The sequence below is a fragment of the Tiliqua scincoides genome, chromosome 7 (assembly GCF_035046505.1).
Source record: "Tiliqua scincoides isolate rTilSci1 chromosome 7, rTilSci1.hap2, whole genome shotgun sequence".
Lineage (NCBI taxonomy): Eukaryota > Metazoa > Chordata > Lepidosauria > Squamata > Scincidae > Tiliqua > Tiliqua scincoides.
The window spans coordinates 49,457,584-49,480,888 of NC_089827.1; the positions used below are offsets into that span (position 1 = coordinate 49,457,584).

The following is a 23,305-nucleotide window of genomic DNA, read 5'->3' on the forward strand; positions in this document are numbered from 1 at the left end:
TAGCCATATTTTGTATGGCCCAGCATTGGAGCCTACCAAACTGGATTAGATGTAGTGCTGGTGTAATTATGTATGTAGATGTTTCCTGTACAACTCAATCTTGTAACTAATAATAATATAGAAAATGTTTGTTACAGCCCAAGCTCCATGTTATAAATCATGGCACTGCTTACTGTGGCAGAGATACAGTGAAGTCCTTATTGGCTCTTTTGGATGAAGCAGCTACTCATCCTCCCGCCAACAACAAAGCTGAACTGTTGTGCAATCATGAATTTGGATTTCCCTCTACCTTGATGTTGTTCACGTAAGTGCTAAATGTTGGAAATTAAGAACCCAATTCTGAGCTCTTTAGCACCAGTGGTGCAAGCGCACTTGTACCGGCATGTCTATGACAACCAGAGAATAGCCGGCACAGACTTGAGAAGCCCCATTGCAGAGACCCAAGGCGACCTCTGGTGGCTGCCATGGGGCCGCAGGATGCTGTGGTAGCTGTTTGGCTGCATCCGGCGGCACTGTTCTCTTTAGGATTGGGCTGTCAGTAAGCCATGGGGAGGAGGTAAGAACAAGGATGTTTATTCTTCTAAGAAGGCTTTCACTGAGAATGCCTCACATGCAGCTCTTTCCACTATAGAAAATAAATAAGGACACTGTTACTTGTGTGGTATTGTGTGAGCCAGGAAGTCAACAAGTACTTTTACATGCTTGAATGGAATGAATTTTGGGTGAGTGGAAGGTGAAAATACTCAGTGGGTATCATCCTAAATAGTATTTCTGCTATCAGAACCTGTCTGTGAATTGAAGGAGCACTCCACCCACATAACGATTCCTAGCACTAATAGAATGCTCTTTCTATTCATGGAGGGAGCTTCTGATGGTGGAAGCTCTAGTTGGGATGCTACCCAGCGTTAGTAAAGCATCAGTCTTATGTAAAGTAAATGATGGTTATTTCCCTTTTTAAAATTTTTGTTGATGACCACTTACAGAGGAAGAATGGAATAAATAATTTGGGGAGAAACATATCAAAATACAAGCAGCATGAAGAACTTTACCATGTTGAAACTGAACTAGTTTTATGCTGCTGAGAGCTGGGGGAAAGATGTTAATCATGTCCACATCAATTACTTCTGACACAAGTAATATTTCTTTAAGAAAAATCCACAGTTCAGTGAAACATTTAGCAAGCTAATGCCTTTACTAAAATGGTCACTATAGTTCTACTAATAACAAATATAATTACAGAAAAAGATGGAAATGGTTTAAAAGAATCACAGCAAAATAATATCTTTAGATCTTCTGATACTCACTTGATCTAATCAAGTAGTCATTAACAAGTACAAGAGTTCCTATATATATCTGCAGATTATTTATCTACAAGAGCATTCATTTCATGGTGGGAACCAATTTGCACTTGTTCTCTTTGTGTATGTGAATTGGCTCCTTGCATTAAAATGAATGAAACATTCATACAGCTGAAAATTTTTTATGAAGGTCAGTATATCTGTTAAATCTTGGAATCAAGACTACCATAATGAGCGGGTCATATTACAAAACAACCTTAGGTTTATACTCTCTCTACGATTTCTGTACAGAGTTTTCACCTATCAAATGTTTATGCCTAATAAAGATTTTGTTAACTATTACAAAACAACTCAATTCTACATATGCATGACATGAAAATATTGGGCTGATGATATATACAATACTGAACATTCTTTCTTACAATTCACTCAAATGTAGGTCTCCAGCACAGTCCACTGGATCGTCTCCTAAAGCTTTGAGACTGCGGATGCAAACATCCGTGAATAAAAGAATACTGAAGGTAGAGTAGCTGCAAAAACCTTGGTGCCTATAACTATTATTAACTATATAACTAATATATAACTATTATTCAAATCATAATGTCATTGACTGCATGCCTATATTGCTTAATATATGGTTTCTGAGAACTGATATGCAATTTCAGAAAAAGTGTGTATAATGCAAAAGAGGTCCTGAACCCCCCTTTCTTGCTTGGTTACATTACCATGACCAATTTCTTTAGCAACTAGACTTGTCAAGTTAGCGCTTGGTCCCCATAAAACAACACTGACACAGTAGGATTTCTTCTAAAGCAGTGGTTTTCAAACATTTTAGCACCTGGACCAATTTTTAGAATGGCAATCTGTCAGGGCCCACTGGAAATGATGTCATTAACCTGGAAGTGATGTCATGGCCAGAAGTGACATCATCAAGCAGGAAAATTTTTAACACCCCCCCATATAATCAAATCAATCAAGTAAGTAAGTAAATTAAAGTTTAGAATAAGTATAGGTTTAAAAATTTATTTAAAATAAAGAAGAACCCTCCCAAGCAGTTGCTGATCTGCTTTAAAAAATTCCCCAAACATCCCAAAGGCTGCAGTCCTACCCAACTTATCCAGGAGTAAGCCCCATTGATTATCATTGTTTAAAGCATATACATAACAGTCTGTTAATAGATCTGTAACATTTCCACAATGCAGTCACATTTGGCAGCATCAAGTCTAATATATTAAAAATAAAATACACATTGAAATGAATGGGGACTCACCTGAAATTAATTTGCCATTCACCTAGTGGGTCCTGACCCACAGTTTGAGAAACACTGTTCTAAAGAATTTTACTATAAACTTTACAACAGTGAGGTAAGTATTAACATATATTAACAAGAGGTTTGTTCTTCAGTGGGGCATTCCAGATGGTCTTCAGGGAATGATTCTCATGTTCCTCAGCCCTCCCCCAGCATCTGCTCAGCAGTTTTTTCCTGAGAGCAACTGTCTCTCTCCCCACATTCTTTTCCAACTGCCTCTATTAACTGCTCTTTCCCATCATTCCAACTGCCATTCCCTCACACAAAGTTCTCCTTTCCCTGCTTCTGTCATCCCTTCCCTGCTTCCTGGAGTGCGACATTGGTGGTGTTCCCCACTCACCCTTGGTGCCATAAAGGACAATGCAGAAAGAACCTGATTCCTCTGTCCCAAAATACGCTCTTGACAGCATGTGTTGGCCTTGTGCAGACCTGCTAGAGAATGCAGAAGACTGGTAGCATGTCTGAATTTCTCTCTCCCACTCCCATTAAAAAGCTTGTATTTCAAGAGGTATTCTTACCAGTCTTCTTCCTGAAGATTCCTTCCCTATATGTTCAGATTTTTTTTTTTAAAGAACATTGGTTTTCAACTGGTGTGTTGCAACCCATGGGCCGGGGAAGCACTGGTCGAACAAGCCTTGCTGAGGGAGAATCAGCATGGCTTCTGTAAGGGTACGTCTTGCCTCACGAACCTTTTAGAATTCTTTGAAAAGGTCAACAGGCATGTGGATGCGGGAGAACCCATGAACATTATATATCCGGACTTCCAGAAGGCGTTTGACACGGTCCCTCACCAAAGGCTACTGAAAAAACTCCACAATGAGGGAATTAGAGGGCAGGTCCTCTCATGGATTGTGAACTGGTTGAAGACCAGGAAACAGAGAGTGGGTGTCAATGGGCAATTTTCACAATGGAGAGAGGTGAAAAGCCGTGTGCCTCAAGGATCTGTCCTGGGACCGGTACTCTTCAACCTCTTCATAAATGACCTGGAGACAGGGGTGAGCAGTGAGGTGGCTAAGTTTGCAGACAACACCAAACTTTTCTGAGTGGTGAAGACCAGTGAGTTGCTCCAGAAGGATCTCTCTAAACTGGCAGAATGGGCAACAAAATGGCAGATGCGTTTCAATGTAAGTAAGTGTAAAATAATGCGCATTGGGGCAAAAAATCAAAACTTTAGATATAGGCTGATGGGTTCTGAGCTGTCTGTGACAGATCAGGAGAGAGATCTTGGGGTGGTGGTGGACAGGTAGATGAAAGTGTTGACCCAATGTGTTGCGGCATTGAAGAAGGCCAATTCTATGCTTGGGATCATTAGAAAAAGTATTGAGAACAAAACAGCTAATATTATAATACCGTTATACAAATAGATGGTGAGGCCACACCTGGAGCATTGTGTTCAGTTCTGGTCACCACATCTCAAAAAGATATAGTGGAAATGGAAAAGGTGAAAGAGAGAGCGACTAAGGGCGCAATCCTAACCTGTGCTGGAGCAGGCAAGCCTGGAGGCTTGTGCTGACTCAAACACAGGTTTGTTGGCGGCAGCAACTCAGCCATGGGCAAGGGGAAGCTCTTCCCCTTACCTGTGGGTAAGGGCTGCGCACCCCAATAGGTCTCCTCAGACCTGCACCACCTCTGCAGGTAGTGCAAATCCGAGGAGGATGGAGCGGCTGGAAGCTTGAAGCCGCTCCGTTCACCCTGGGGATGGGGGTTGGGATCCAGCATAACTGCCGGGTCCTGCCCCCTGCTCCCAGCGCACCTGCCCATGGGCCCGCCCTCCCACCGCCCAGAAACGCCCCCTCCCTCCACTCCCCACGCCCCCCACGCCTACCTTTGCCGCTTTTGTTGGCTTCTGCCTCCGTCCACGCATTGGCGCATTTGAATGCACTGACACGGCTCCCACCTTAGGTGGCACAAACATGCTTTACGGCATGTTTGCAACACCTTCAGGGCTCCTATACTGGCATAAGTGCCAGTTAGGATTGTGCCCTAAGATGATTACTGGGCTGGGGCACCTTCCTTATGAGGAAAGGCTATGGCGTTTGGGCCTCTTCAGCCTAGAAAAGAGCCTCTTTTCTAGGCTGAAGAGGCCCAAACGCCATAGCCGTGTCAGTGCATTCAAATGCGCCAATGCGTGGATGGAGGCAGAAGCCAACATAAGCGGCAAAGGTAGGCGTGGGGAGTGGAGGGAGGGGGCGTTTCTGGGCGGTGGGAGGGCGGGCAGTTATGCTGGATCCCAACCCCCATCCCCAGGGTGAACGGAGGGGACACATGATTGAGACATACAAAATTATGCACAGGAAGGATAGAGTGGATAGAGAGATTCTCTTTACAGTCTCACATAATACCAGAACCAGAGGACATCCACTAAAATTGAGTGTTGGGAGAGTTAGGACAGACAAAAGAAAGTACCGTAGATACTCAGGTATAGGACCTGAAATTTTTGCCAAGTAATCAAGCTCCATTTCTCACTTTGCCTTATCTCTGGGTCAATCAGAGGGCAGAGCCTTTCAACTCTGAACAGGTTCTTTCTCTGCTAAGCTTAGGCAGGCAGCTGGTTAGTTGCTATAGTTACTTTCCTGGGACGTTTCAGCCAAAGTTAACCTTTTATTCGCCTCGGTTCCCTTTTGCTGCTGCAACCCGATTCCCTTTTGCAAAGGCTTTGCATTTGGCAGAGGTCTTTTTTTTTTTTTTCCAACACCAGGATGAGATCATTTGATGCAACAATTCCCAGGCTACAATTCAATGCAGCATTACTTAAGAATAAAACCCATGGAAAGCAGTGGGTCTACTTCTGAGTAAAAAGGATTGCAAATACATACAGCTGCATCTCTCTGCTGTGAATTGAATTGCACACTCTGTTATGTGTTATGGGTTGTGTGTTGTATGTAGAGCTTCTGGCTTCACACACCAGACACCTTAAAGGTGGATTTGATTCATGGTTCTCCTGCAGTGGTTGCCAACCTTTTTCACTTGCATATCCCTTGGCAATAATAAATTGTACCCTTCATATTAGCAAAATATTTGTAATAATACAAGCCCTCACCTCCTCTCTATGAAAACCCAGACTTCATGTATTCATCACAGTGTTTTCTCTTTTTATCTGTTTGAGGAATAGAAGACTCTGCCTTTGCACTGTTTTGCACCAGAAGTGTGCTGAGAAATTCTGGATGATTGATCACTTTACATATTATGTTTCAGCTTTTTTACTGTGCTGGTTTTCAATCACTGGTTCATACATGAATTGATGACCAAAAACTAGCTGTTGGTGGGGCTTTCAAAGCCAACTAGCTACCTCCCTTCCTGCCTTGCTGGTCCTTGCAAGGCATTCTGGAGCATGGTGACCTGCCTTTTTCTACCATTATTCCATTCTTTTTCAAGTACCCCTAAAGGTCCTGTTGAGTGTCCCTGGGAGTACATGAATACCAGGTTGGGAACCACTGATTTACTGGTATGTTGTTTACAGTGCACTTACTCTGATAGTGTTTACAAAAAGGTGGCGAAGATCAGAATTTAAAAAGAATAAAAATGTATCTTATGATCTTTTACTATGTTTTTAATAAATTAGAGGCTACAGTTCTTAGGTAACAATTAGTGGTAGGTTATTTTTCAGAATCTGGCCTGGGGTAAAATCAGACAAAACTATAGTCAGACACCCCTCTAAGTTTAACCCCCGACTTATCCGAGGGTCATAGAAATTTCCATGATTGTTGGCTCAAAACTTGCCTTCGACTTATTTGTGGGGTCGACTTATAGGTGAGTATCTGCGGTATTTCTTTGCTCAGCATGTGGTTGGTTTGTGAATTCCTTGCCACAGGATATGGTGATAGCATCTGGTCTAGATGCCTTTAAAAGGGAATTGGACAAATTTCTGGTGGAAAAATCCATTACGGGTTACAAGACAGTTAAAAACTCCTGATTTTAGAAATGGGCTATGTCAGATGCAAGGGAGGACACTGGGACGCAGATTGTGTCTGTTGTCTTGTGTGCTCCCTGGGGCATTTGGTGGGCCACTGTGAGATACAGGAAGCTGGACTAGATGGGCCTATGGCCTGATCCAGCGGAGCTGTTCTTATGTTCTTATAGTCTATGTCCCATTAATGGGAGGGGAGGGAGGTAGGCAGGCAGGCAGCAATCCCCAGGATTGTGCTGCTGCTGGGGAGGGAATTTTTTTACTTAACTAGAGCTGGAGTCCTGGGTGGTCTCCGGGGTCCTCTGAGTTCAAGTCTGTAAAAACAAACAAACAAAAAAAAAACAGGCACTTTCAGTATTGTTGTAAAAACAGGATATGCCTGTTTTTTCCCCTGTTTTTCAGACTTTCGGTGGCTTGGGGAGCCCTGTGGAGGGCTTTCCAGACAGCCCCGGACCTCCCAGAAGTCCAGCACTTCCTGGAGGTAAGTGGAAAAAACCCCTTCCCTCCCTAGCAGCAGTGCAATCCTCAAAATTGTGTTGCTGCAATCCCTCTGCCCCAGCAAATACTTACATGGTTCCCTCCTCCTAAGGAGGGCTTTGGGAACCACTGTCTTAGGACATTGCGTCTTGGATTCTGCTTTGTTGGAAGTATCTTTTATTTCTGAAAAACTGGAATATGAAAGAATATGGTGCTTTTAGAACCTCTCCCCATTTTTTTTTCTTTTTGCTTTTTAATGGATTGGCTGTGGATGCCTGAAGGGTATCTAGTCCAATATTGAAGGGATGTATGAGAAAAGACTGTCCCCCTGTTGGTCCAGTATCCTGACTACTTACAACAATGAATTAAGAATTGAATCAACAATGAATCATTGTTGTAACAATGAACTATAGCAATGAACAACTAGCTTTTAAATACGTTTCATTGTCTTTACTTCAGTACAAGGTACCTGAATTGTCTTAAATAGTTGGAAGTGTTTAGGCCCTTTCTGCAGTACTTAAAAGAAACCCCTTGCTGTCTTTTAAGAATAAATGCTTGACTTTGTATAAGGTTCAAAGTGACAGTAATGACACAGATTCTAACCTTGCTTCTTTGTTTAAAAAGTAAGCTTGGATGTTAGGGTTTCCGCAGCTGCCCCACACCTACCCCACTGCCATTTTAAGTGGCACTGTTTATGTGCGTATCTTAAAATTTTAGAAACAAATATACCCTCAATCCATTTCTTTTCACTTTATTTTTTTACAGCAAGTTATGTTAATAAATAATATGAATTGCTTTTTGGTTGAATAACTGTTTTGAAAAATAAATTTTCTATGAGGCAAACTCCTTACGCTTATTTTTGTCATTAATGTTTTGTTGGTATAAATCAGGGGTGTCCAAAGTTTTTGGCAGGAGGGCCACCTCATCTCCCTGACACTGTCGGGGGGCGGGGTAGAAAATTAATTTACATTTAAAATTTAAATTAATTTACATAAGTTTGCATAAATAAATATACTAAAGATGAACTTATATGAATGAATGCATGAAGGACTTGCAATAGCTCAAGGCCTGTAAAAGGCCTTGCACAAAGCAAGGCTGGCCTTTCCTTTGCTTCTGCTACTGCATCATAGATGTGAAACAGCAAGCAATGGAGGAAGCCCTCATCCCACAGCTCACGCAAGAGGTCAAACAGTCACCCTTACGCTGAGAGCAGTTGCGTCGGGCCAGTGCAGGCTCCAACAAATCTCTGGAGGGCCAGAGGCTCATTGAAGACTCACTGAGAGGCCTCAAGTGACCACATGTGGCCCCAGGGCCGGGGTTTGGGCACCCCTGGTATAAATCATCAACTTGAAAAATGGCCAAATGTAGGGCAGGAATTCAGGAAATAGTCTTGTTTTATTGCCCAAAGAAGCCAAAATGATCTCTCAAATATTCTCTTTACAATACATGCCCAAATATGATGGGCATTTCAACATGCAGAAATAGAAAATATGGAACAAGTATGGCAAATGGTGAAGCACATTTCGAATATGGTGGTTTCCTTACTGACCTATGACCTGATACAGGCAGTAGGATGTGAGATTTCAATCTTGACTTATGCCAGTATTTCTCTTAATCCACTTTCTGGCAAGTTTCCTATATCAAGTACTATTATTTTCCATTTTGCGGCTAAACTCTTGGCCAAACTTTGGCAAGCTTAAAGTTCACATAATTTTTTTTATGTTGCTGAAATTCTTCCAAAAATAAAAATGTATAAAACAAGAGTATTTCAATCTGTCCTATGAGAATTGATTATTATTGATTTGTCTGTAGAAAATATTTTAAAGTTAGTATAGATCTGAGCATTATTTTGAAAATTATATTTTAGTTCACCAAAAGTCATTGCTAGAGGCCATTGGCTTCTTTCTTTGTTATTCCTGTGGAAATAAATGTATTTGGAGTGCTGTTAACAGAAATGAGTGATTTTAAAAATTGGTTATATTTTCAAAGGAATTAAGCCTGTGAGCAACTGTACCAATAAAGCACTAGTTAAGACAAGGTACAATACCATAACTTGCAGCTCTGTGCTGGTGCAACAGGATAGGCTAGAACTACATTTTTTATAATAGATTAAAGCTCTTGAGTGTCACTGAAATGGGTAGGAGAAAAGAACACTTGGGATAACAGGCGTTCACACTGTGCAAAAACTATGCAGCTGTCTCAATCCGTGTAAACTGGCTGAAAAATAAGATACTGGACAATTCATGTTTTTCTTATTTGGTAGTATTGTGTTACCTTATGCCGCTGACATTCATAGAGAAATGGCAATTTTGTTGGCTTTTACCTTCAATTCTGCAGGAGTTCCTTACTCACATCGTGATGGTTTGAAACAGAATCATAAAGATCAGAGCTGAATCAACCTTGAGTCATCTCTGTTTTGTGTACTGAACAAATCTGATCAAATTCACAACCCCGATATGTTTATGAGGTGTTGGAATGACATTATTATGGATTTAAAGAATGAAGAGCAACAGTCATTTCTAGGAAGGAAAATGACCAGAAGGAATTTCCTAACATTTTGTTAGCCAGTTAATATCAAGTCATACATAAGGATGTTCAGAGAATCCTTGGGAATGAAGGAAAATACCTGAGGAAAGCGTTTGTTTCTTAAACACTCTGATGCTAATATTTTGTTTCATGAAGAGAGTTTAATTTCAGGCTTATCAATGTTACTCTTTCCAAAAGGGACACCATGATGTTTGTGCTTTTAGTTATGTAATATGAAGCATAGACTTTGCGAAATAGGATCCCTCTAATAAAGAAAGGAGCAGTAAGAACTGTTTGGGCTTATTGGCCATGGCCATGAAGATTTTCATTTCCTAATGTTTCGCCCACAACTATGGTGGATGTTTTCAAAGGACCACAGGTGAGAATCACAGACCGTTTGGCTTACTGACAATAACTGTCCACTGTTCCTTAAAGGACTATGCACTTTTTTCCGCAACCCTATTCTTTTCCTGTCCAAATTCCTGGATCCTAGCATTTCTAAGGGCTGGTAGCCAAGCACTGCTAATGTTCAAAGTCTCCTCCTCTCTGTTCATATTGTTATTGTTACGCAGGACCAAAGAGACTACTGACACCAACAAAAGGTTTAAGGCCTTTATTGTTTGGAATGGAACCTTAACCAAATAAAAACACAACCTAGTTCCAAATTCCCTGAGGCAGGCAGGCACTATGCAGGCAGGAGGCAGCAGGACTTGAGGCAAAGGGGCTGGGTGATTGCTCCCTGGTTCTCTGTGTGGCTCTTCCAGGGGCTCCTTGCTGCAACTCTCTCCTAGGCTCAGGTTTCAGCTCTCAGCAGCATGGTCTCTCCCAGCTCAGTCTTGAAGCTCCTCTCAGCAAGGCTTCCCTGGTGGTCTATCCAAGCCCAGTCTTGTGCAGCCCCTTTTATAGGCCTCTGCACGCAGCAGCCTCTATCTTCCCTCTACGGGTACTGCAGCCTCCTCTCCTGCAGCAGTTTTCCCTCAGGTCCTTGTCAGTCAAACTCAACTTTTTTACACATAACATTATGGTGTTTTTGTTTCTGTATCACTTCCCTGTAAATTGGAGTGTGATATTGGGTAGATCCTCAGTTAACTGAAACTACAGATAAGGCCCCCCCCCCGTATTTTGTTGAACAAGAGTAGCCATATTTTGTTGAACAACAACAAAGATTTTTATTGAGAAAGAGATGAAACGTAAAGTTTTGTTATATAGAACAAAGATCCCCAGAACATATACCTAACTATTCCCCTTCCTAAACCCTATGCTGGGCAGGTTATTGGAAGGGAAGGGTAAGCATGGTTTTCCCCTTTGGCTGGAAGTCAGCTGCTGGAACGTTGGATCTTTGGGAAGAGCAGTCTGGAAGGTAACTTGGACCACAGATGGATGTTTGGATCTTGGCTGGAGCTCAAACGGATCCTCAAGATGGGTAAGATCTCTCTGCAAGCACTTCTGGGCAGGAGGTCAGTGGTACAGCTGCCACCTTGTATGACTGGAGATCTGAGGCTGCCCATTTGAAACAAACGGAAGTATCCAAGAACTGACAACATGCTAATATACTGACCCTCAGTGGCAGAGAGGAGTTATTGTCAAGTTGAGCTCTGGCAGCCAGAGAGAGGCCAGACTGGGAAGGAATCCAGCTGGAATGAGGAGTTCTATGAAAGATTAGAACTATTGTAAAAAGCCCTAAGAGGGTTTAGAAGAGCCTGCCTATGTAAACCGCCTTGGATTAAAGTCTGAGGAGAACTCTGATGACCAAGAAAGGTGGTATATAAATACCTGTGTTATCGTTATCATCTCCTGGAGACTTTGCCAGCCTCCTTCATTGCCCACAGAGAACTGTGTGCCCTGAGCTGCAGTTTGCTCTCCTTTTTAAATGCTGGTCTCATAGAACCTTCCAGCTGTGCAGCCAATCAGAACCCTCCCCTGCCTGCTTATTTGCATAACTGTCACCAGATGTCAACTGGGAGGGGCAGAGGAAGAGAATTTAAACCCCCACCCACCCACCCATATAGGTTTTCTGACTTTATATTCTTCCAGGAGAAAGATAAAGGTACTTTGTCATATATCGTTGCAATCCCCATTATTTTTCTGAACAAGATCAGTGGACAGTTATTATCAGTTGCTCTGGGATGAGATGAACAGTTTGTGGTTCTCACCTCTGGTCCTTTGAAAATGCCCATCATAGTTGTGGGCAAAACATTAGGAAATGAAAATCTTCATAGATCATGGCCAGTAGCCCAAACAGTTCTGATAGCAACACTAATAGTACCAGCCATGAAAGCCTTAGATTATATGTCAAAGGGAAGAGCCTTTATAAATTAAAATGTGAATTCTTCAGCTTTCTAAAATTAATTTTAATGTAGTTGCATTTTTTTTATAACTAGCTAAAATAAAACTGGAACAGCTCTTTATGTACTAATTCTTGAATTATGTAGTTAACATTTCTGGCAAAATATTAAAGAAATAGACTTGCCACTTGAGACCACAGTGGGATAAAAACCACATCTCTCACAATTTTATAGATCACACTAATTCTATCTTTTTTTTTCTTTCATTAGTTGAAGCAACCTTTAATTAGGTCTCAGTTTGCTTGTACCTATAAAGATGACATGATAACTGAGTCAAAGGATTATCACTTCAGTGCAAGCCAGGTCCCAACATGCATACACCCAGCACCAAAACTGCCAAGAGGTCTGACCCCTGAAGATGAATTGACTACAGGTAATCAACAATGAGTCACTAAGAGCTCTTTGCTGTTTCTTCTCAGTAGTTGGATTTTTCCAAATTCAGATTGATTGTTCTAAGGAAATATAAAACAGCTTGTTTTAAGAAGAATCCTGCTGGATCAGATGGAAGGTCCATCTAGTCCAGCATCCTGTTTCCACAGGAGCCAGGGGTATGTCTCCAGGAGGTTCACAAGCAGAGTATAAAGGCACTAGCCCTCCCTCACTTTTAGTCCCAAGGAACTGGTATTCAGTGGCATACTGACTTTGAACATGGCAGCTTATTTGGTAATCAGGGATAATAGCAATCAGGGATAATAGCTGTACCTATTTTATTACATTTTTAAATCTTCTGTTCCTCCAAAGAACTCTTCAGTACATTTGATCTTCCCCATTTGTCTTCATAGCAAGTCTACAAAATAGGTTAAACTGAGAGAAGCTCCAAAGCTTTGTGACTGAGCTGGGAACTGGAACCTGTGTCTTCATAGCCTCCATCCAATATTGTAGCCTAGTTCATGTGAATTCAGACATCACATGAAAACATGATGTATCTTTGTGATCTCTTTGCAGTCACACATAGAGTTTTATATGTGCACAAAGCTAATCTTGGTAGGTTCCAGAGTTTTGTCAAAGAGTTCTGCCCCTGCACTTGAGTATGGGGAGCCTATGCATAGTTGCATGCACATAAAGCACCCAATCCTTCTCTTCCTTTTTGACTGAAGCAGCATATTGGAACATGTTCCATTGTTCCTCACAAAGAAAATAGACCTGCTTCGGGATAAGTTTCCTTCCTTGCATTGAAAAATATATACTGTATAGTATATAGTTATATTGTATATCTGTTATTTTTTCAATATAAACCTTTCCCTGCATTCTGATTGTTCTTTTTATTCATTCCTGGAGTAGAGATTGTACATCAAGTTTGATTAAGATTCTATATCGATTGGCTCTGTTAGCTGGATTATGTAATTCATTTTACAAGACAGTGATTGCTCTCTTTGTTTTTTAATGATGGGCATTTTAAGTGACTAAAGGGTGCAATCCTAACTTGCAGGAGCAGGCTGGCTGGCAGGCTTGCGCTGCATCCAATGCAAGTTTGGGGCTAGAACCAGTGTGACCTGAGGCAAAGGGAAAATTCTCCCCTTACCCCATGTTGCACTGCACTGGTCCCAAAGCGTCTACTCGGATCTGAGCCATCTCAGGAGGTGGCGCAAATCTGAGTAGACCGGAAGCAGCTAGAGACTGCTCCACACAACTTGGGAACAGGGTCAGGATCCAGCACAACCACCAGATCCTGGCCCCTCCTCCTGCCCCCAGGAAAGCCTGCTGCCCAACCTCCCCCTGCCCCAAAACACCACCTCCCTGGCCTCCTCATCTGAGCTCAGCTGATGAAAGCGTACCACACCAGGTCCGAATCTGGCCCAGAGAGGCCAGTGCAACTCCTTGCGCTGGCCTCCCCGACTCTAAAGTTAGCACAAACCTGCCTTATGGCATGTTTGCGACAACCCCGGGTCAGCACAAATTACTTGTGCCAGCCTAACCTGGAGATTAGGATTGCACTGCACCAAATGTGAAATAAATTATATTATAAATATTTTAAATAAAAAATATGATTATAAATTATTTGAAGAATCTATTTTAAATAAAAAATATGATTATAAATTATTTGAAGAATCATATATTGCTTTTTCCCTCACTGTGATAAAAAATGTTTTGTTCTTTTAACTAACAGAATGCCTACATTCACATCCTGAAAGTGCTGCACTTGGAACTAGTTCTGGAAATGTTCATCAGAATGGAAGTAAAAGTAAAGAAATAGGAAAATTAAGTTGCCAGCCAAGAAGCAAGAGCTCAAAGAGGAAACAGGTGGATAGGACTGGTGAAAATGTCATGTGTACTAATGAAAATGAATCAGTTCAACACATCCATAGTAAGAGAATAAAGACTGCAATGGAATGCCAGAATGGTTTGGACCGAAAAACGAATGGAGCCAGAAAAGGCAACAAGACAGTAGTCAAAAATAAACAGATTGCTGGTCAAGCAAAGCTAACACATTTCTTTAGGCTGTAAATGTTGTCCTTATTGAAACACTTAGGCCTAAATCCTAACCCACTTTCTAGCACTGACATAGCTGTGCCAATGGGACCTGTGCTGCATCCTGCAGTTGGGGAGCACTCACGGAGGCCTCCTCAAAGTAAGGGAACGTTTGTTTCCTTACCTAGAAGCCACATTGCCCTTATTTTGGTGCTGGAAAGTGGGTTAGGATTACACCCTTAGCCCAGTAATCAGCCCTTTTTCAAAGAAAAAGGCTTTTGCTTAATGAATATCTTGTCTTCATCGTGACTATGCATATTATGCAAGACAAAAATATTTAAATTAGTTGTACAGACAGATGAAGTTTTGCAGAGTTCTCAGTTTTAATAATGCAGTACTGTTTATTCTTCACAGTTGTTTAATCATGTGTTGTTCTCACATACAAATATTTAGACCCATACATGTATACAGATTAATACTTAAACTACACAACTACTACATCATTGAATTATCAGGAAATGTTTTTGTCTCTTCTGAGCGATGTATGCAGCTGTCTTTTATGCTTGCCAACAAGGCCGGTAGACTCTTCCCAGCATGCACCTGAGCACTGAAGAAAGCACACCAGACATTTTGATTTGTCAAAGAAACAATTAACTGTCTATATTTGTGATAAACTGTATCGAAATGCACTTTAATCTTTAGTGGCATACTGCATATTTCCATGAACCTTACCTTGCTTAAACTATTTGGGTCAATTTATCTAATAAATGTTTCTTAGGAAGAGCTGCAATCTATTTGTCTCAACAATTATTATCTTAACATATTGAAACCATTAAGCTACATCATTTGTTTGAATTAACCTGGTAAGTATACTTACTGTCAAAATCTCTTCTTCCAATAGGTAACTTAGCTGAGTTTTCATCATCTCCAGTCTCTCTCCTTTCTTGTACTGACTCGATACTTTGAATTTCAGCATCAGCTGGGAAAGCCAGAGGCCCATCCAATGAAAAATAAGGAAGTTGCTTAATACCCAAGTTCAACGGCTGGCCATGGCCTATGATACGGTGTTTAGAATTGATAGTCTGAATTGCAAAGAAAAAGTTGATTTAGATTGAAATAGAAACTGTTAATAATGACCAGAATTCAAAACACAGAGGCCACTACCTGCTGTGCTGCTCCCATTTCCTTCTAATTAAAGTTTCTCAGCCTGCTTTTGAATGAAAAATTGGGCAATGCCTAGTGCATGAAAATATATGGGGATCTTGAGATCTCAACAGTTCTGAAACTCCAGCTCTCGAAGTGGCCCTATGACAATATTTTGTAGGCTAAGGGTGCACGTCCCAATCCATATCTCACTTATGTAATGTATCAGGAATGAATATTTTTCCTGATCTGAAGTTAAAGCAGAACACAGAATTTTATTTTACTAAGATACAGTTAAGTTTTAAGGCTGGAAATCCTTGTTCTGTGATTAAAGTTGATAAATATGTCCTTTTAAAGTGGCTTTGCCCAATTTTGGAAGGGTAGGCACTTTTGAATTCCAATTAAACCACTCACTGACGTGATTGAAATAACTGATTTTAATAGTTTGAATTACTAACATCTATGGCACCTTAAAAAGAATTACACATACACATGCACACGCCCCATGCTTCTACTGGGGTCACCAGCATGGTTTATAACTGTAAAACAATAAAATCAATTATGTACTTATGCAATTATGATTGCAGCCTTAATGTGATGGCAAAATAGAGGAAACTTACAGAAAATTTTGGGGGTCCATTTTCCTCATCATCCAGAAAACTGCTGTCATCAATTTTATAACGTTCAAGAGAAGCTGCAGGCTGGGACTGTTCAGCTTTGCCACCATTCTGGATTACTTTTCCAAGACTGAACGTGCTTAGTAGCATATCATCTTCGGCTTTTCTCAGAGACTTTGAGACAGAAAGGAAGAAACCTTGAGAAAAGAGAGATAAAATTAGTATTATCATATAGGATGAGATGCACATTCTCAGATGCTTAATGTTTGCATAGAAGTGAATCGGGCTCAAATATTTAAGAGCAATTTCCCTTCATGTTTGTCACTGCCAAAGCTACCTTTATATAACTCTTGGAATGAATGGAAACCACTTCAGTGGCCCACGCTCTCTTCAGAGAGCCTTTACTTGACAGTGACCTTTTGTGTGCTATTAAGTTTCTTTTATTTTGGATCATAGCTTCCCTATGCAATTTTTGAATAATCTGGATTATTGTGTAGCAGCCATCAGAGGACATCATAAATCTTTACTACCTTTCATCAAACTTGGATTTAATTTGCACTTAAGGGCATTTTCAATGGGAAAATACCCAATTTGCATATGTATAGAAGAAAGTAGGGGGAGAGACTCATGGAAGCCTGCCATTTTCTGCATCATACCATTAGCCCATCTCTCTCAGTATTGTTTATAGTACAATGTCTGGCAGCAGCTCTCACAAGTTTCAGGCAGAGGTGTTTCACTGTCCTTCCTGGAAATGTCTGAGTTTGAACTTGGGACCTTCTACATACAAAGTAGGTGCTCTATTACTGAACTAATGCTTCTCTCTGAAAACAGCTATTTTCTATTTTTATTATTTCTGTATTTTTAAAAATTTGAAAATAGAGAAAAAGAAAACCTTCTTAGGAAATAGCAAAGTGCCAGGCTTAGAAGAAAAAGAAGCATATGCAATTGTCAATAATGCCGAGATAGGAAATTGAATTTTTTTCTCTGTATCAAAATTAGAACTTGTTAGTTGCTCATTGATTTGCATAGATTCAGAACAGAAAAAAAGAATATGTCTTGTCCCATAACCAAGGGCCCAATCCTATCCGGCACAGCTAAAATGGCACTAAATGGTCACCACTGGATCCTGTGCCAGATCTGAACAGGCTGAAGGTCTCCTCGGGAAGGGGATATTCGGCACCTTACCCCAAGTAACACCCCACCCTGCTCAATGAAGCTTGCGCCAGCAATTTTGCTGGTACAGACTCTAGAGGCTCTGGTTCGGCTTCCGAGCCCACCACAGAGGAAAGGATTCAGCTGAGGAGGCCTCCATTGGTCCTACCCCATCCCCTGTTCTGCCCTCCCCCCTGCTCTCCCACTGCCCAGGAACCTCCTCAAACTGCCCCTATGCAGTTCTGTACTTAACCTGAGCTGTGCCAGCGGCCGGGGCTTCCACTGCAGCATCAATGGAGTGGCACAAGTCTCCCCACCAGTGTTGCTTGTTCACTCGGTAGTGCAACCTTGCCTTATGGCACATTTGCAACATCCAGTGCTGGGGCTGCAATGCTGGTGCTCAAGCAGCCATGGATTGAGCTGTAAGTTGTGCAAATCCCTACCACAAGATCTTGTCTAGATACCTTTGGAAGCATTAACAGCCCAATCCTATGATTGATTAATGCTGGTGCAGTGGCCACTACGCTGATGCAAGGTGTCAAAAAAGCATTTTAAAACACTTTTCAATACCCAGAGTGTAAGCAGTGCTGGCAGGAAGGCCTGGGCTGTCGTACAAGTGTTGTATTCCACTTGACAGCCACTGGGGCAGGGAGCCATGGACACTAGCCAGGGGAGCTGCGGAATTCTGCAGCCAATAACCCAGTAGGTCAAGGGAGCCTCCAGTCAAAAATTTCGGGAACCACTGCCCTATAGTTTTGGGAAGGAAGGTAAGCTCATCCATTCTTTACAAAGTATCTTCATTTTTCTTATTTTCCTGTCGTTCATTCCCTTATTCTTGTCTCTTTGTCTTCATTTATCTGTGCATTTTCATTTTCCCTTTCTTCTTTTTTTCATTTCTGTTAGAATATGATTGGGAGGTACTCACGAATTGGAGATGGTGGGCAACACTGACTGTATGGGGGGAAGTCTAGGATAAATTCTGGCTGGATGACACAGTCAAGCTTAAATCTGATATACAGCTTGTAACATGTGGTTCAACTTTTGTTGCTTGAGCCATTTAGACTGATTTACTATTGTCTACAAGAAATTCTGGCCTAGTTCACTTTCTTTCCTGCTTTGATCACTTCATGCTATAATCTGGCTGATGAAGGTCTGTGTCTGAATGAAAGGGAAAGGGTGATGTGGAGAGTATGCTGACATTGGGTTGGGCTTAATCATTTTATCTGCCTTATTTGAAGCCTTCCCTGCTTTTCATGGCAAAAAAGAAGCTCCCAAAGTGGCTAAAAAATAATTAAAATGGTAAATTAAAAGCCAAAGAAACAATGAAAAGACCAACTGTAAAACAATCAATGGCTACACAAACAGCAATGAAACAGTAAGGGTAACAAAAAATTTTCAAAAGATTGGGGCCAAAAAATGGTCTTTAAGGTTCCTATGAGAGCAGGTTCTATCAAAGCGACTTCAGTGATCTTCTGTTCCTTTTAGATCTATAAAGTGTGATATGCAAGCAGGCTCAACCCCAGACATTTTGCTGTCTGAGGCAAAAGAAAATGGAAACCCACCCTAGTGAGATATACGACTGAGTGAATATGCATAGGCAACATATTGAGGATGTGACAAGGAAAAAAAAAGCCACCAACTCAAATTCTCTTTCCATTCCAATTAAGGCTGCAATCCTAAACACAATTACTAGGGAATAAGGACTAACGAAGATGGCAGATCTTACTTGTAAGTAAATACATTTCACATGGGATTGGGATGAAAGCCTTATGATGGTGGGAAGTTTAAGTCTGCAGTCCCCAAACTGACCACTCCAAAGGAATTACTTCTTATTCAGTTAGTTAGTTGGCAACCTTCAGTCTCGAAAGACTATGGTATCGCGCTCTGAAAGTTCTTATTCAAAACCAGTAAGAACATAAGAACAGCCCCCCCCCCATCTAGTCCAGCTTCCTGTATCTCACAGCGGCCCACCAAATGCCCCAGGGAGCACACCAGATAACAAGAAACCTCATCTTGGTGCCTTCCCTTGCATCTAGCATTCTGACATAACCCATTTCTAAAATCAGGAGGTTGCGCATACACATCATGGCTTGTACCCCGTAATGGATTTTTCCTCCAGAAACTTGTCCGATCCCCTTTTAAAGGTGTCTAGGCTAGACGTCAGCACCACATCCTGTGGCAAGGAGTTCCACAGACCGACCACGCGCTGAGTAAAGAAATATTTTCTTTTGTCTGTCCTAACCTACCCAACACTCAATTTTAGTGGATGTCCCCTGGTTCTGGTATTATGTGAGAGTGTAAAGAGCATCTCTCTATCCACTTTATCCTTCCCATGCATAATTTTGTATGTCTCAGTCATGTCCCCCCCTCAGGCATCTCTTTTCTAGGCTGAAGAGGCCCAAACGCCGTAGCCTTTCCTCATAAGGAAGGTGCCCCAGCCCCGTAATCATGTTAGTCGCTCTCTTTTGCACCTTTTCCATTTCCACTACGTCTTTTTTGAGATGCGGTGACCAGAACTGGATACAATACTCCAGGTGTGGTCTTACCATCGATTTGTACAATGGCATTATAATATTAGCCGTTTTGTTTTCAATACCCTTCCTAATGATCCCAAGCATAGAATTGGCCTTCATTGCCGCTGCACATTGGGTCGACACTTTCATCGACCTGTCCACCATCACCCCAAGATCTCTCTCCTGATCTGTCACAGACAGCTCAGAACCCATCAGCCTATATCTAAAGTTTTGATTTTTTGCCCCAATGTGCATGACCTTACACTTACTGACATTGAAGCGCATCTGCCATTTTGTCGCCCATTCTGCCAGCCTGGAGAGATCCTTCTGGAGCTCCTCACAATCACTTCTGGTCTTCACCACTCGGAAAAGTTTGGTGTCGTCTGCAAACTTAGCCACCTCACTGCTCACCCCTGTCTCCAGGTCATTTATGAAGAGGTTGAAAAGCACCGGTCCCAGGACAGATCCTTGGGGCACACCGCTTTTCACCTCTCTCCATTGTGAAAATTGCCCATTGACACCCACTCTCTGCTTCCTGGCCTCCAACCAGTTCTCAATCCATGAGAGGACCTGTCCTCTAATTCCCTGACTGTGGAGTTTTTTCAGCAGCCTTTGGTGAGGGACCGTGTCGAACGCCTTCTGAAAGTCCAGATATATAATGTCCACGGGTTCTCCCACATCCACATGCCTGTTGACCTTTTCAAAGAATTCTATAAGGTTCGTGAGGTAAGACTTACCCTTACAGAAGCCATGCTGATTCTCCCTCAGCAAGGCCTGTTTGTCTATGTGTTTTGAGATCCTATCTTTGATGAGGCATTCCACTATCTTACCCGGAATGGATGTTAGGCTGACCGGCCTATAGTTTCCCAGGTCCCCCCTCTTTCCCTTTTTAAAGATAGGCGTGACATTTGCTATCCTGCAATCTTCTGGCACCGTGGCCGTTTTGAGGGACAAGTTGCATACCTTAGTCAAGAGATCAGCAACTTCATTCTTCAATTCCTTAATAACTCTTGGGTGGATGCCATCAGGGCCCGGTGACTTATTGATCTTTAATTTATCAATGAGGTCTGAAACATCTTCTCTTTTAACCTCTATCTGACTTAACTCCTCGGTTAGGAGGGGCTGTTCGGGCAGCGGTATCTGCCCGAGGTCTTCTGCCGTGAAGAAAGATGCAAAGAACTCATTTAATTTCTCTGCCATCTCTAAGTCTCCTTTTATCTCCCCTTTCCCTCCCTCACCATCCAGTGGGCCAACCGCTTCTCTGGCGGGTTTCCTGCTTCTAACATATTTGAAGAAGCTTTTATTATTCCCCTTAATGTTGCTGGCCATGCGTTCCTCATAGTCTCGCTTGGCCTCCCATATCACCTTCTTACATTTCTTTTGCCAAAGTTTATGTTCCTTTTTATTCTCCTCATTAGGGCAAGACTTCCATTTATGGAAGGAAGCTTCCTTGCCCTTCACAGCCTCTCTAACTTGGCTGGTTAGCCATGCGGGCACCCTCCTGGATTTAGTGGAACCCTTCTTTCTTTGCGGTATACACCTCTGCTGGGCCTCTATTACTGTTGTTTTAAGCAACCTCCATGCACTCTGGAGAGATTGGACTCTCTTTAACCTCCTTCTAACCAGCCTCCTCATTTGAGGGAAGTCCGCCCATCGGAAGTCAAGGGTTTTTGTTAGAGATTTGCCTGGTATTCTTCCCCCAACGTGCATGTCAAAACGGATCGCAGCATGAGGCTGAGGTGAGTAGTAGAACGGATCACAGTAGATGTGAGGCTGCAAACTTCTCCCCAAATAATCAAGTGACAAAGCATTATCTGAATTGCATTATTTAATGTTCCCCCGTGCGAAAAATATTAATGCTCCCTGGGAACAACCAACTGAATGGTGGCGACTCAGTTAAGCCATTTCTGCCCAATGTTGCATATACGCAACAGGGATCAAATGTGGACACCTGTGGGCCAGGTAGAAATGGGTTAAAGCATCTGCCCAGAATTTCTTATGTATTCAGATCAATGACAACTCCTGTATCTTGCTTCTAGTACCGGCAACCTGTTTTGATATTTCTTGTTCCCAGCATGTTCATGCTGGACTCTTCCTGCCCTTTCACTCCTTAACTGCTTACCCAGTTATTGGAGCAACTTGTCAGATAAACTACACTCTCCAACTTTAGCAAAGGTCTCCCAAAAAGGAATTTCAGTTCAGAGGAAGTATTTCCAATTTTGTTTTTTCTCACACTCTCTCTTCAAAAAGCTTGGGTCTTCATATCAAGGGAATTGTAAATCCACAAGGCTTGGCTTGTTTTTCTCACTGTTCCCATTCATAATGCTTAACTGACTTTTCTGGAACGTTAATGTATATTTTCATGAGTATTACATTTGGTGTATTTCAAAGTTATACAACGTGCCCTCGCATTTTTGGCAGAAACCTCTTTTGTTTCAGAGGACTACAAGATTGTACGCAGAATTAGAAGTATATTTTACTTGAAGTTTTGCTTTCATCAGAAATGTCTAACAGAGGATTCATAAGATCTGAAAACTGGCATTTTGAAAAAGGCATTAGCCCAGTAAAATTATTAGTTGTGACTAATATTTCCTTTACCTTTTTTGGAAAACAAACTGTAAGACCTGTAATAACTGGTACTTTTAAAATTCAGTACTATTGTATATAGACTGTGGCAAGTCTACAGAATTTAGGCTGAATAAAGAACAGGTCTTTAGCCATGCAGGAGCAGAGCTGCAATGCCCCCCCCCCCCAACATTTCAGGCCCTTTTCTGAATCTCCAACTTTTTATTTTTAGATGAGGTCATAGTCTAGTCCAGGGGTGTCAAATCTAAGGCCCGTGGGCTGAATGCAGCCCCCAGAAGCAATTTATCCAGTCCTGTTATAAAGGGATCTCCCAGCTTCATAACTGGGCTCTCTCATATCTTGGAAATACAAACCAGATTTGCACATTTTCTCTTCTGTCATTTGCAGCTAATGATTTTTTATGTGAGAACAAAATGCTTATTTCTGGCCATCATCTGCTTAATATCATTTCCTGCTTAATGATGTCACTTCCGGCCCACTGCAGGCACCATGAATGCTAACTTCAGCCCTTTGTATGCAATGAGTTTGACATCCCTGGTCTAATCAAAGTTAAGTATTGCTGCATCCCATTTAGTTCAATGTCATTAAGCATATGCATTGTTGCAAATGGCTATTGTTGCCCATTAAGAGTTGGTCAGAGATGATGCAAAACAATCTATTGTTTTAATTAAACAAGTATCGTGAATTTTTACTTGATGTCCTTCCAGCCATTTCTCTCTTTGCTGTTTTCCTGCAGAGGTGCTCTGCAAAGTGATGCCTCAGCAGAAGTGACATAAGAACATAAGAACAGCCCCATTGGATCAGGCCATAGGCCCATCTAATCCAGCTTCCTGTATCTCACAGGGGCCCACGAAATGCCCCAGGGAGCACACCACACCAGATAACAAGAGACCTGCATCCTGGTGCCCTCCCTTGCATCTGGCATTCTGACACACAGCCCATTTCTAAAATCAGGAGGTTACACATACACATCATGGCTTGTAACCCATAATGGATTTTTCCTCCAGAAACTTGTCCAAGCCT

At 41.8% G+C, this 23,305-nt stretch overlaps 2 protein-coding genes across 2 annotated transcripts in view; one reads left to right on the plus strand and one right to left on the minus strand.

Moving 5' to 3' along the window:
* PARPBP (PARP1 binding protein) overlaps nucleotides 1-14,307 on the plus strand; it is a 40,450-nt gene extending 26,143 nt beyond the window's left edge. The window contains exons 8-11 of the mRNA XM_066633350.1: nucleotides 138-304; nucleotides 1,738-1,819; nucleotides 12,073-12,235; nucleotides 13,970-14,307. Coding sequence (XP_066489447.1) covers nucleotides 138-304; nucleotides 1,738-1,819; nucleotides 12,073-12,235; nucleotides 13,970-14,307 — 750 coding nt within the window. The remainder of the gene's footprint in view (nucleotides 1-137; nucleotides 305-1,737; nucleotides 1,820-12,072; nucleotides 12,236-13,969) is intronic.
* Nucleotides 14,308-14,828: 521 nt separating this feature from the next.
* On the minus strand, nucleotides 14,829-16,280 carry PMCH (pro-melanin concentrating hormone). The gene is made up of 3 exons (XM_066634322.1): nucleotides 16,035-16,280; nucleotides 15,149-15,353; nucleotides 14,829-14,878 (listed from the first exon to the last, which is right to left on the minus strand). The coding sequence occupies exons 1-3, from the start codon at nucleotides 16,278-16,280 to the stop codon at nucleotides 14,829-14,831; spliced, it is 501 nt and encodes a 166-aa protein (XP_066490419.1).
* Nucleotides 16,281-23,305: the final 7,025 nt, after the last annotated feature.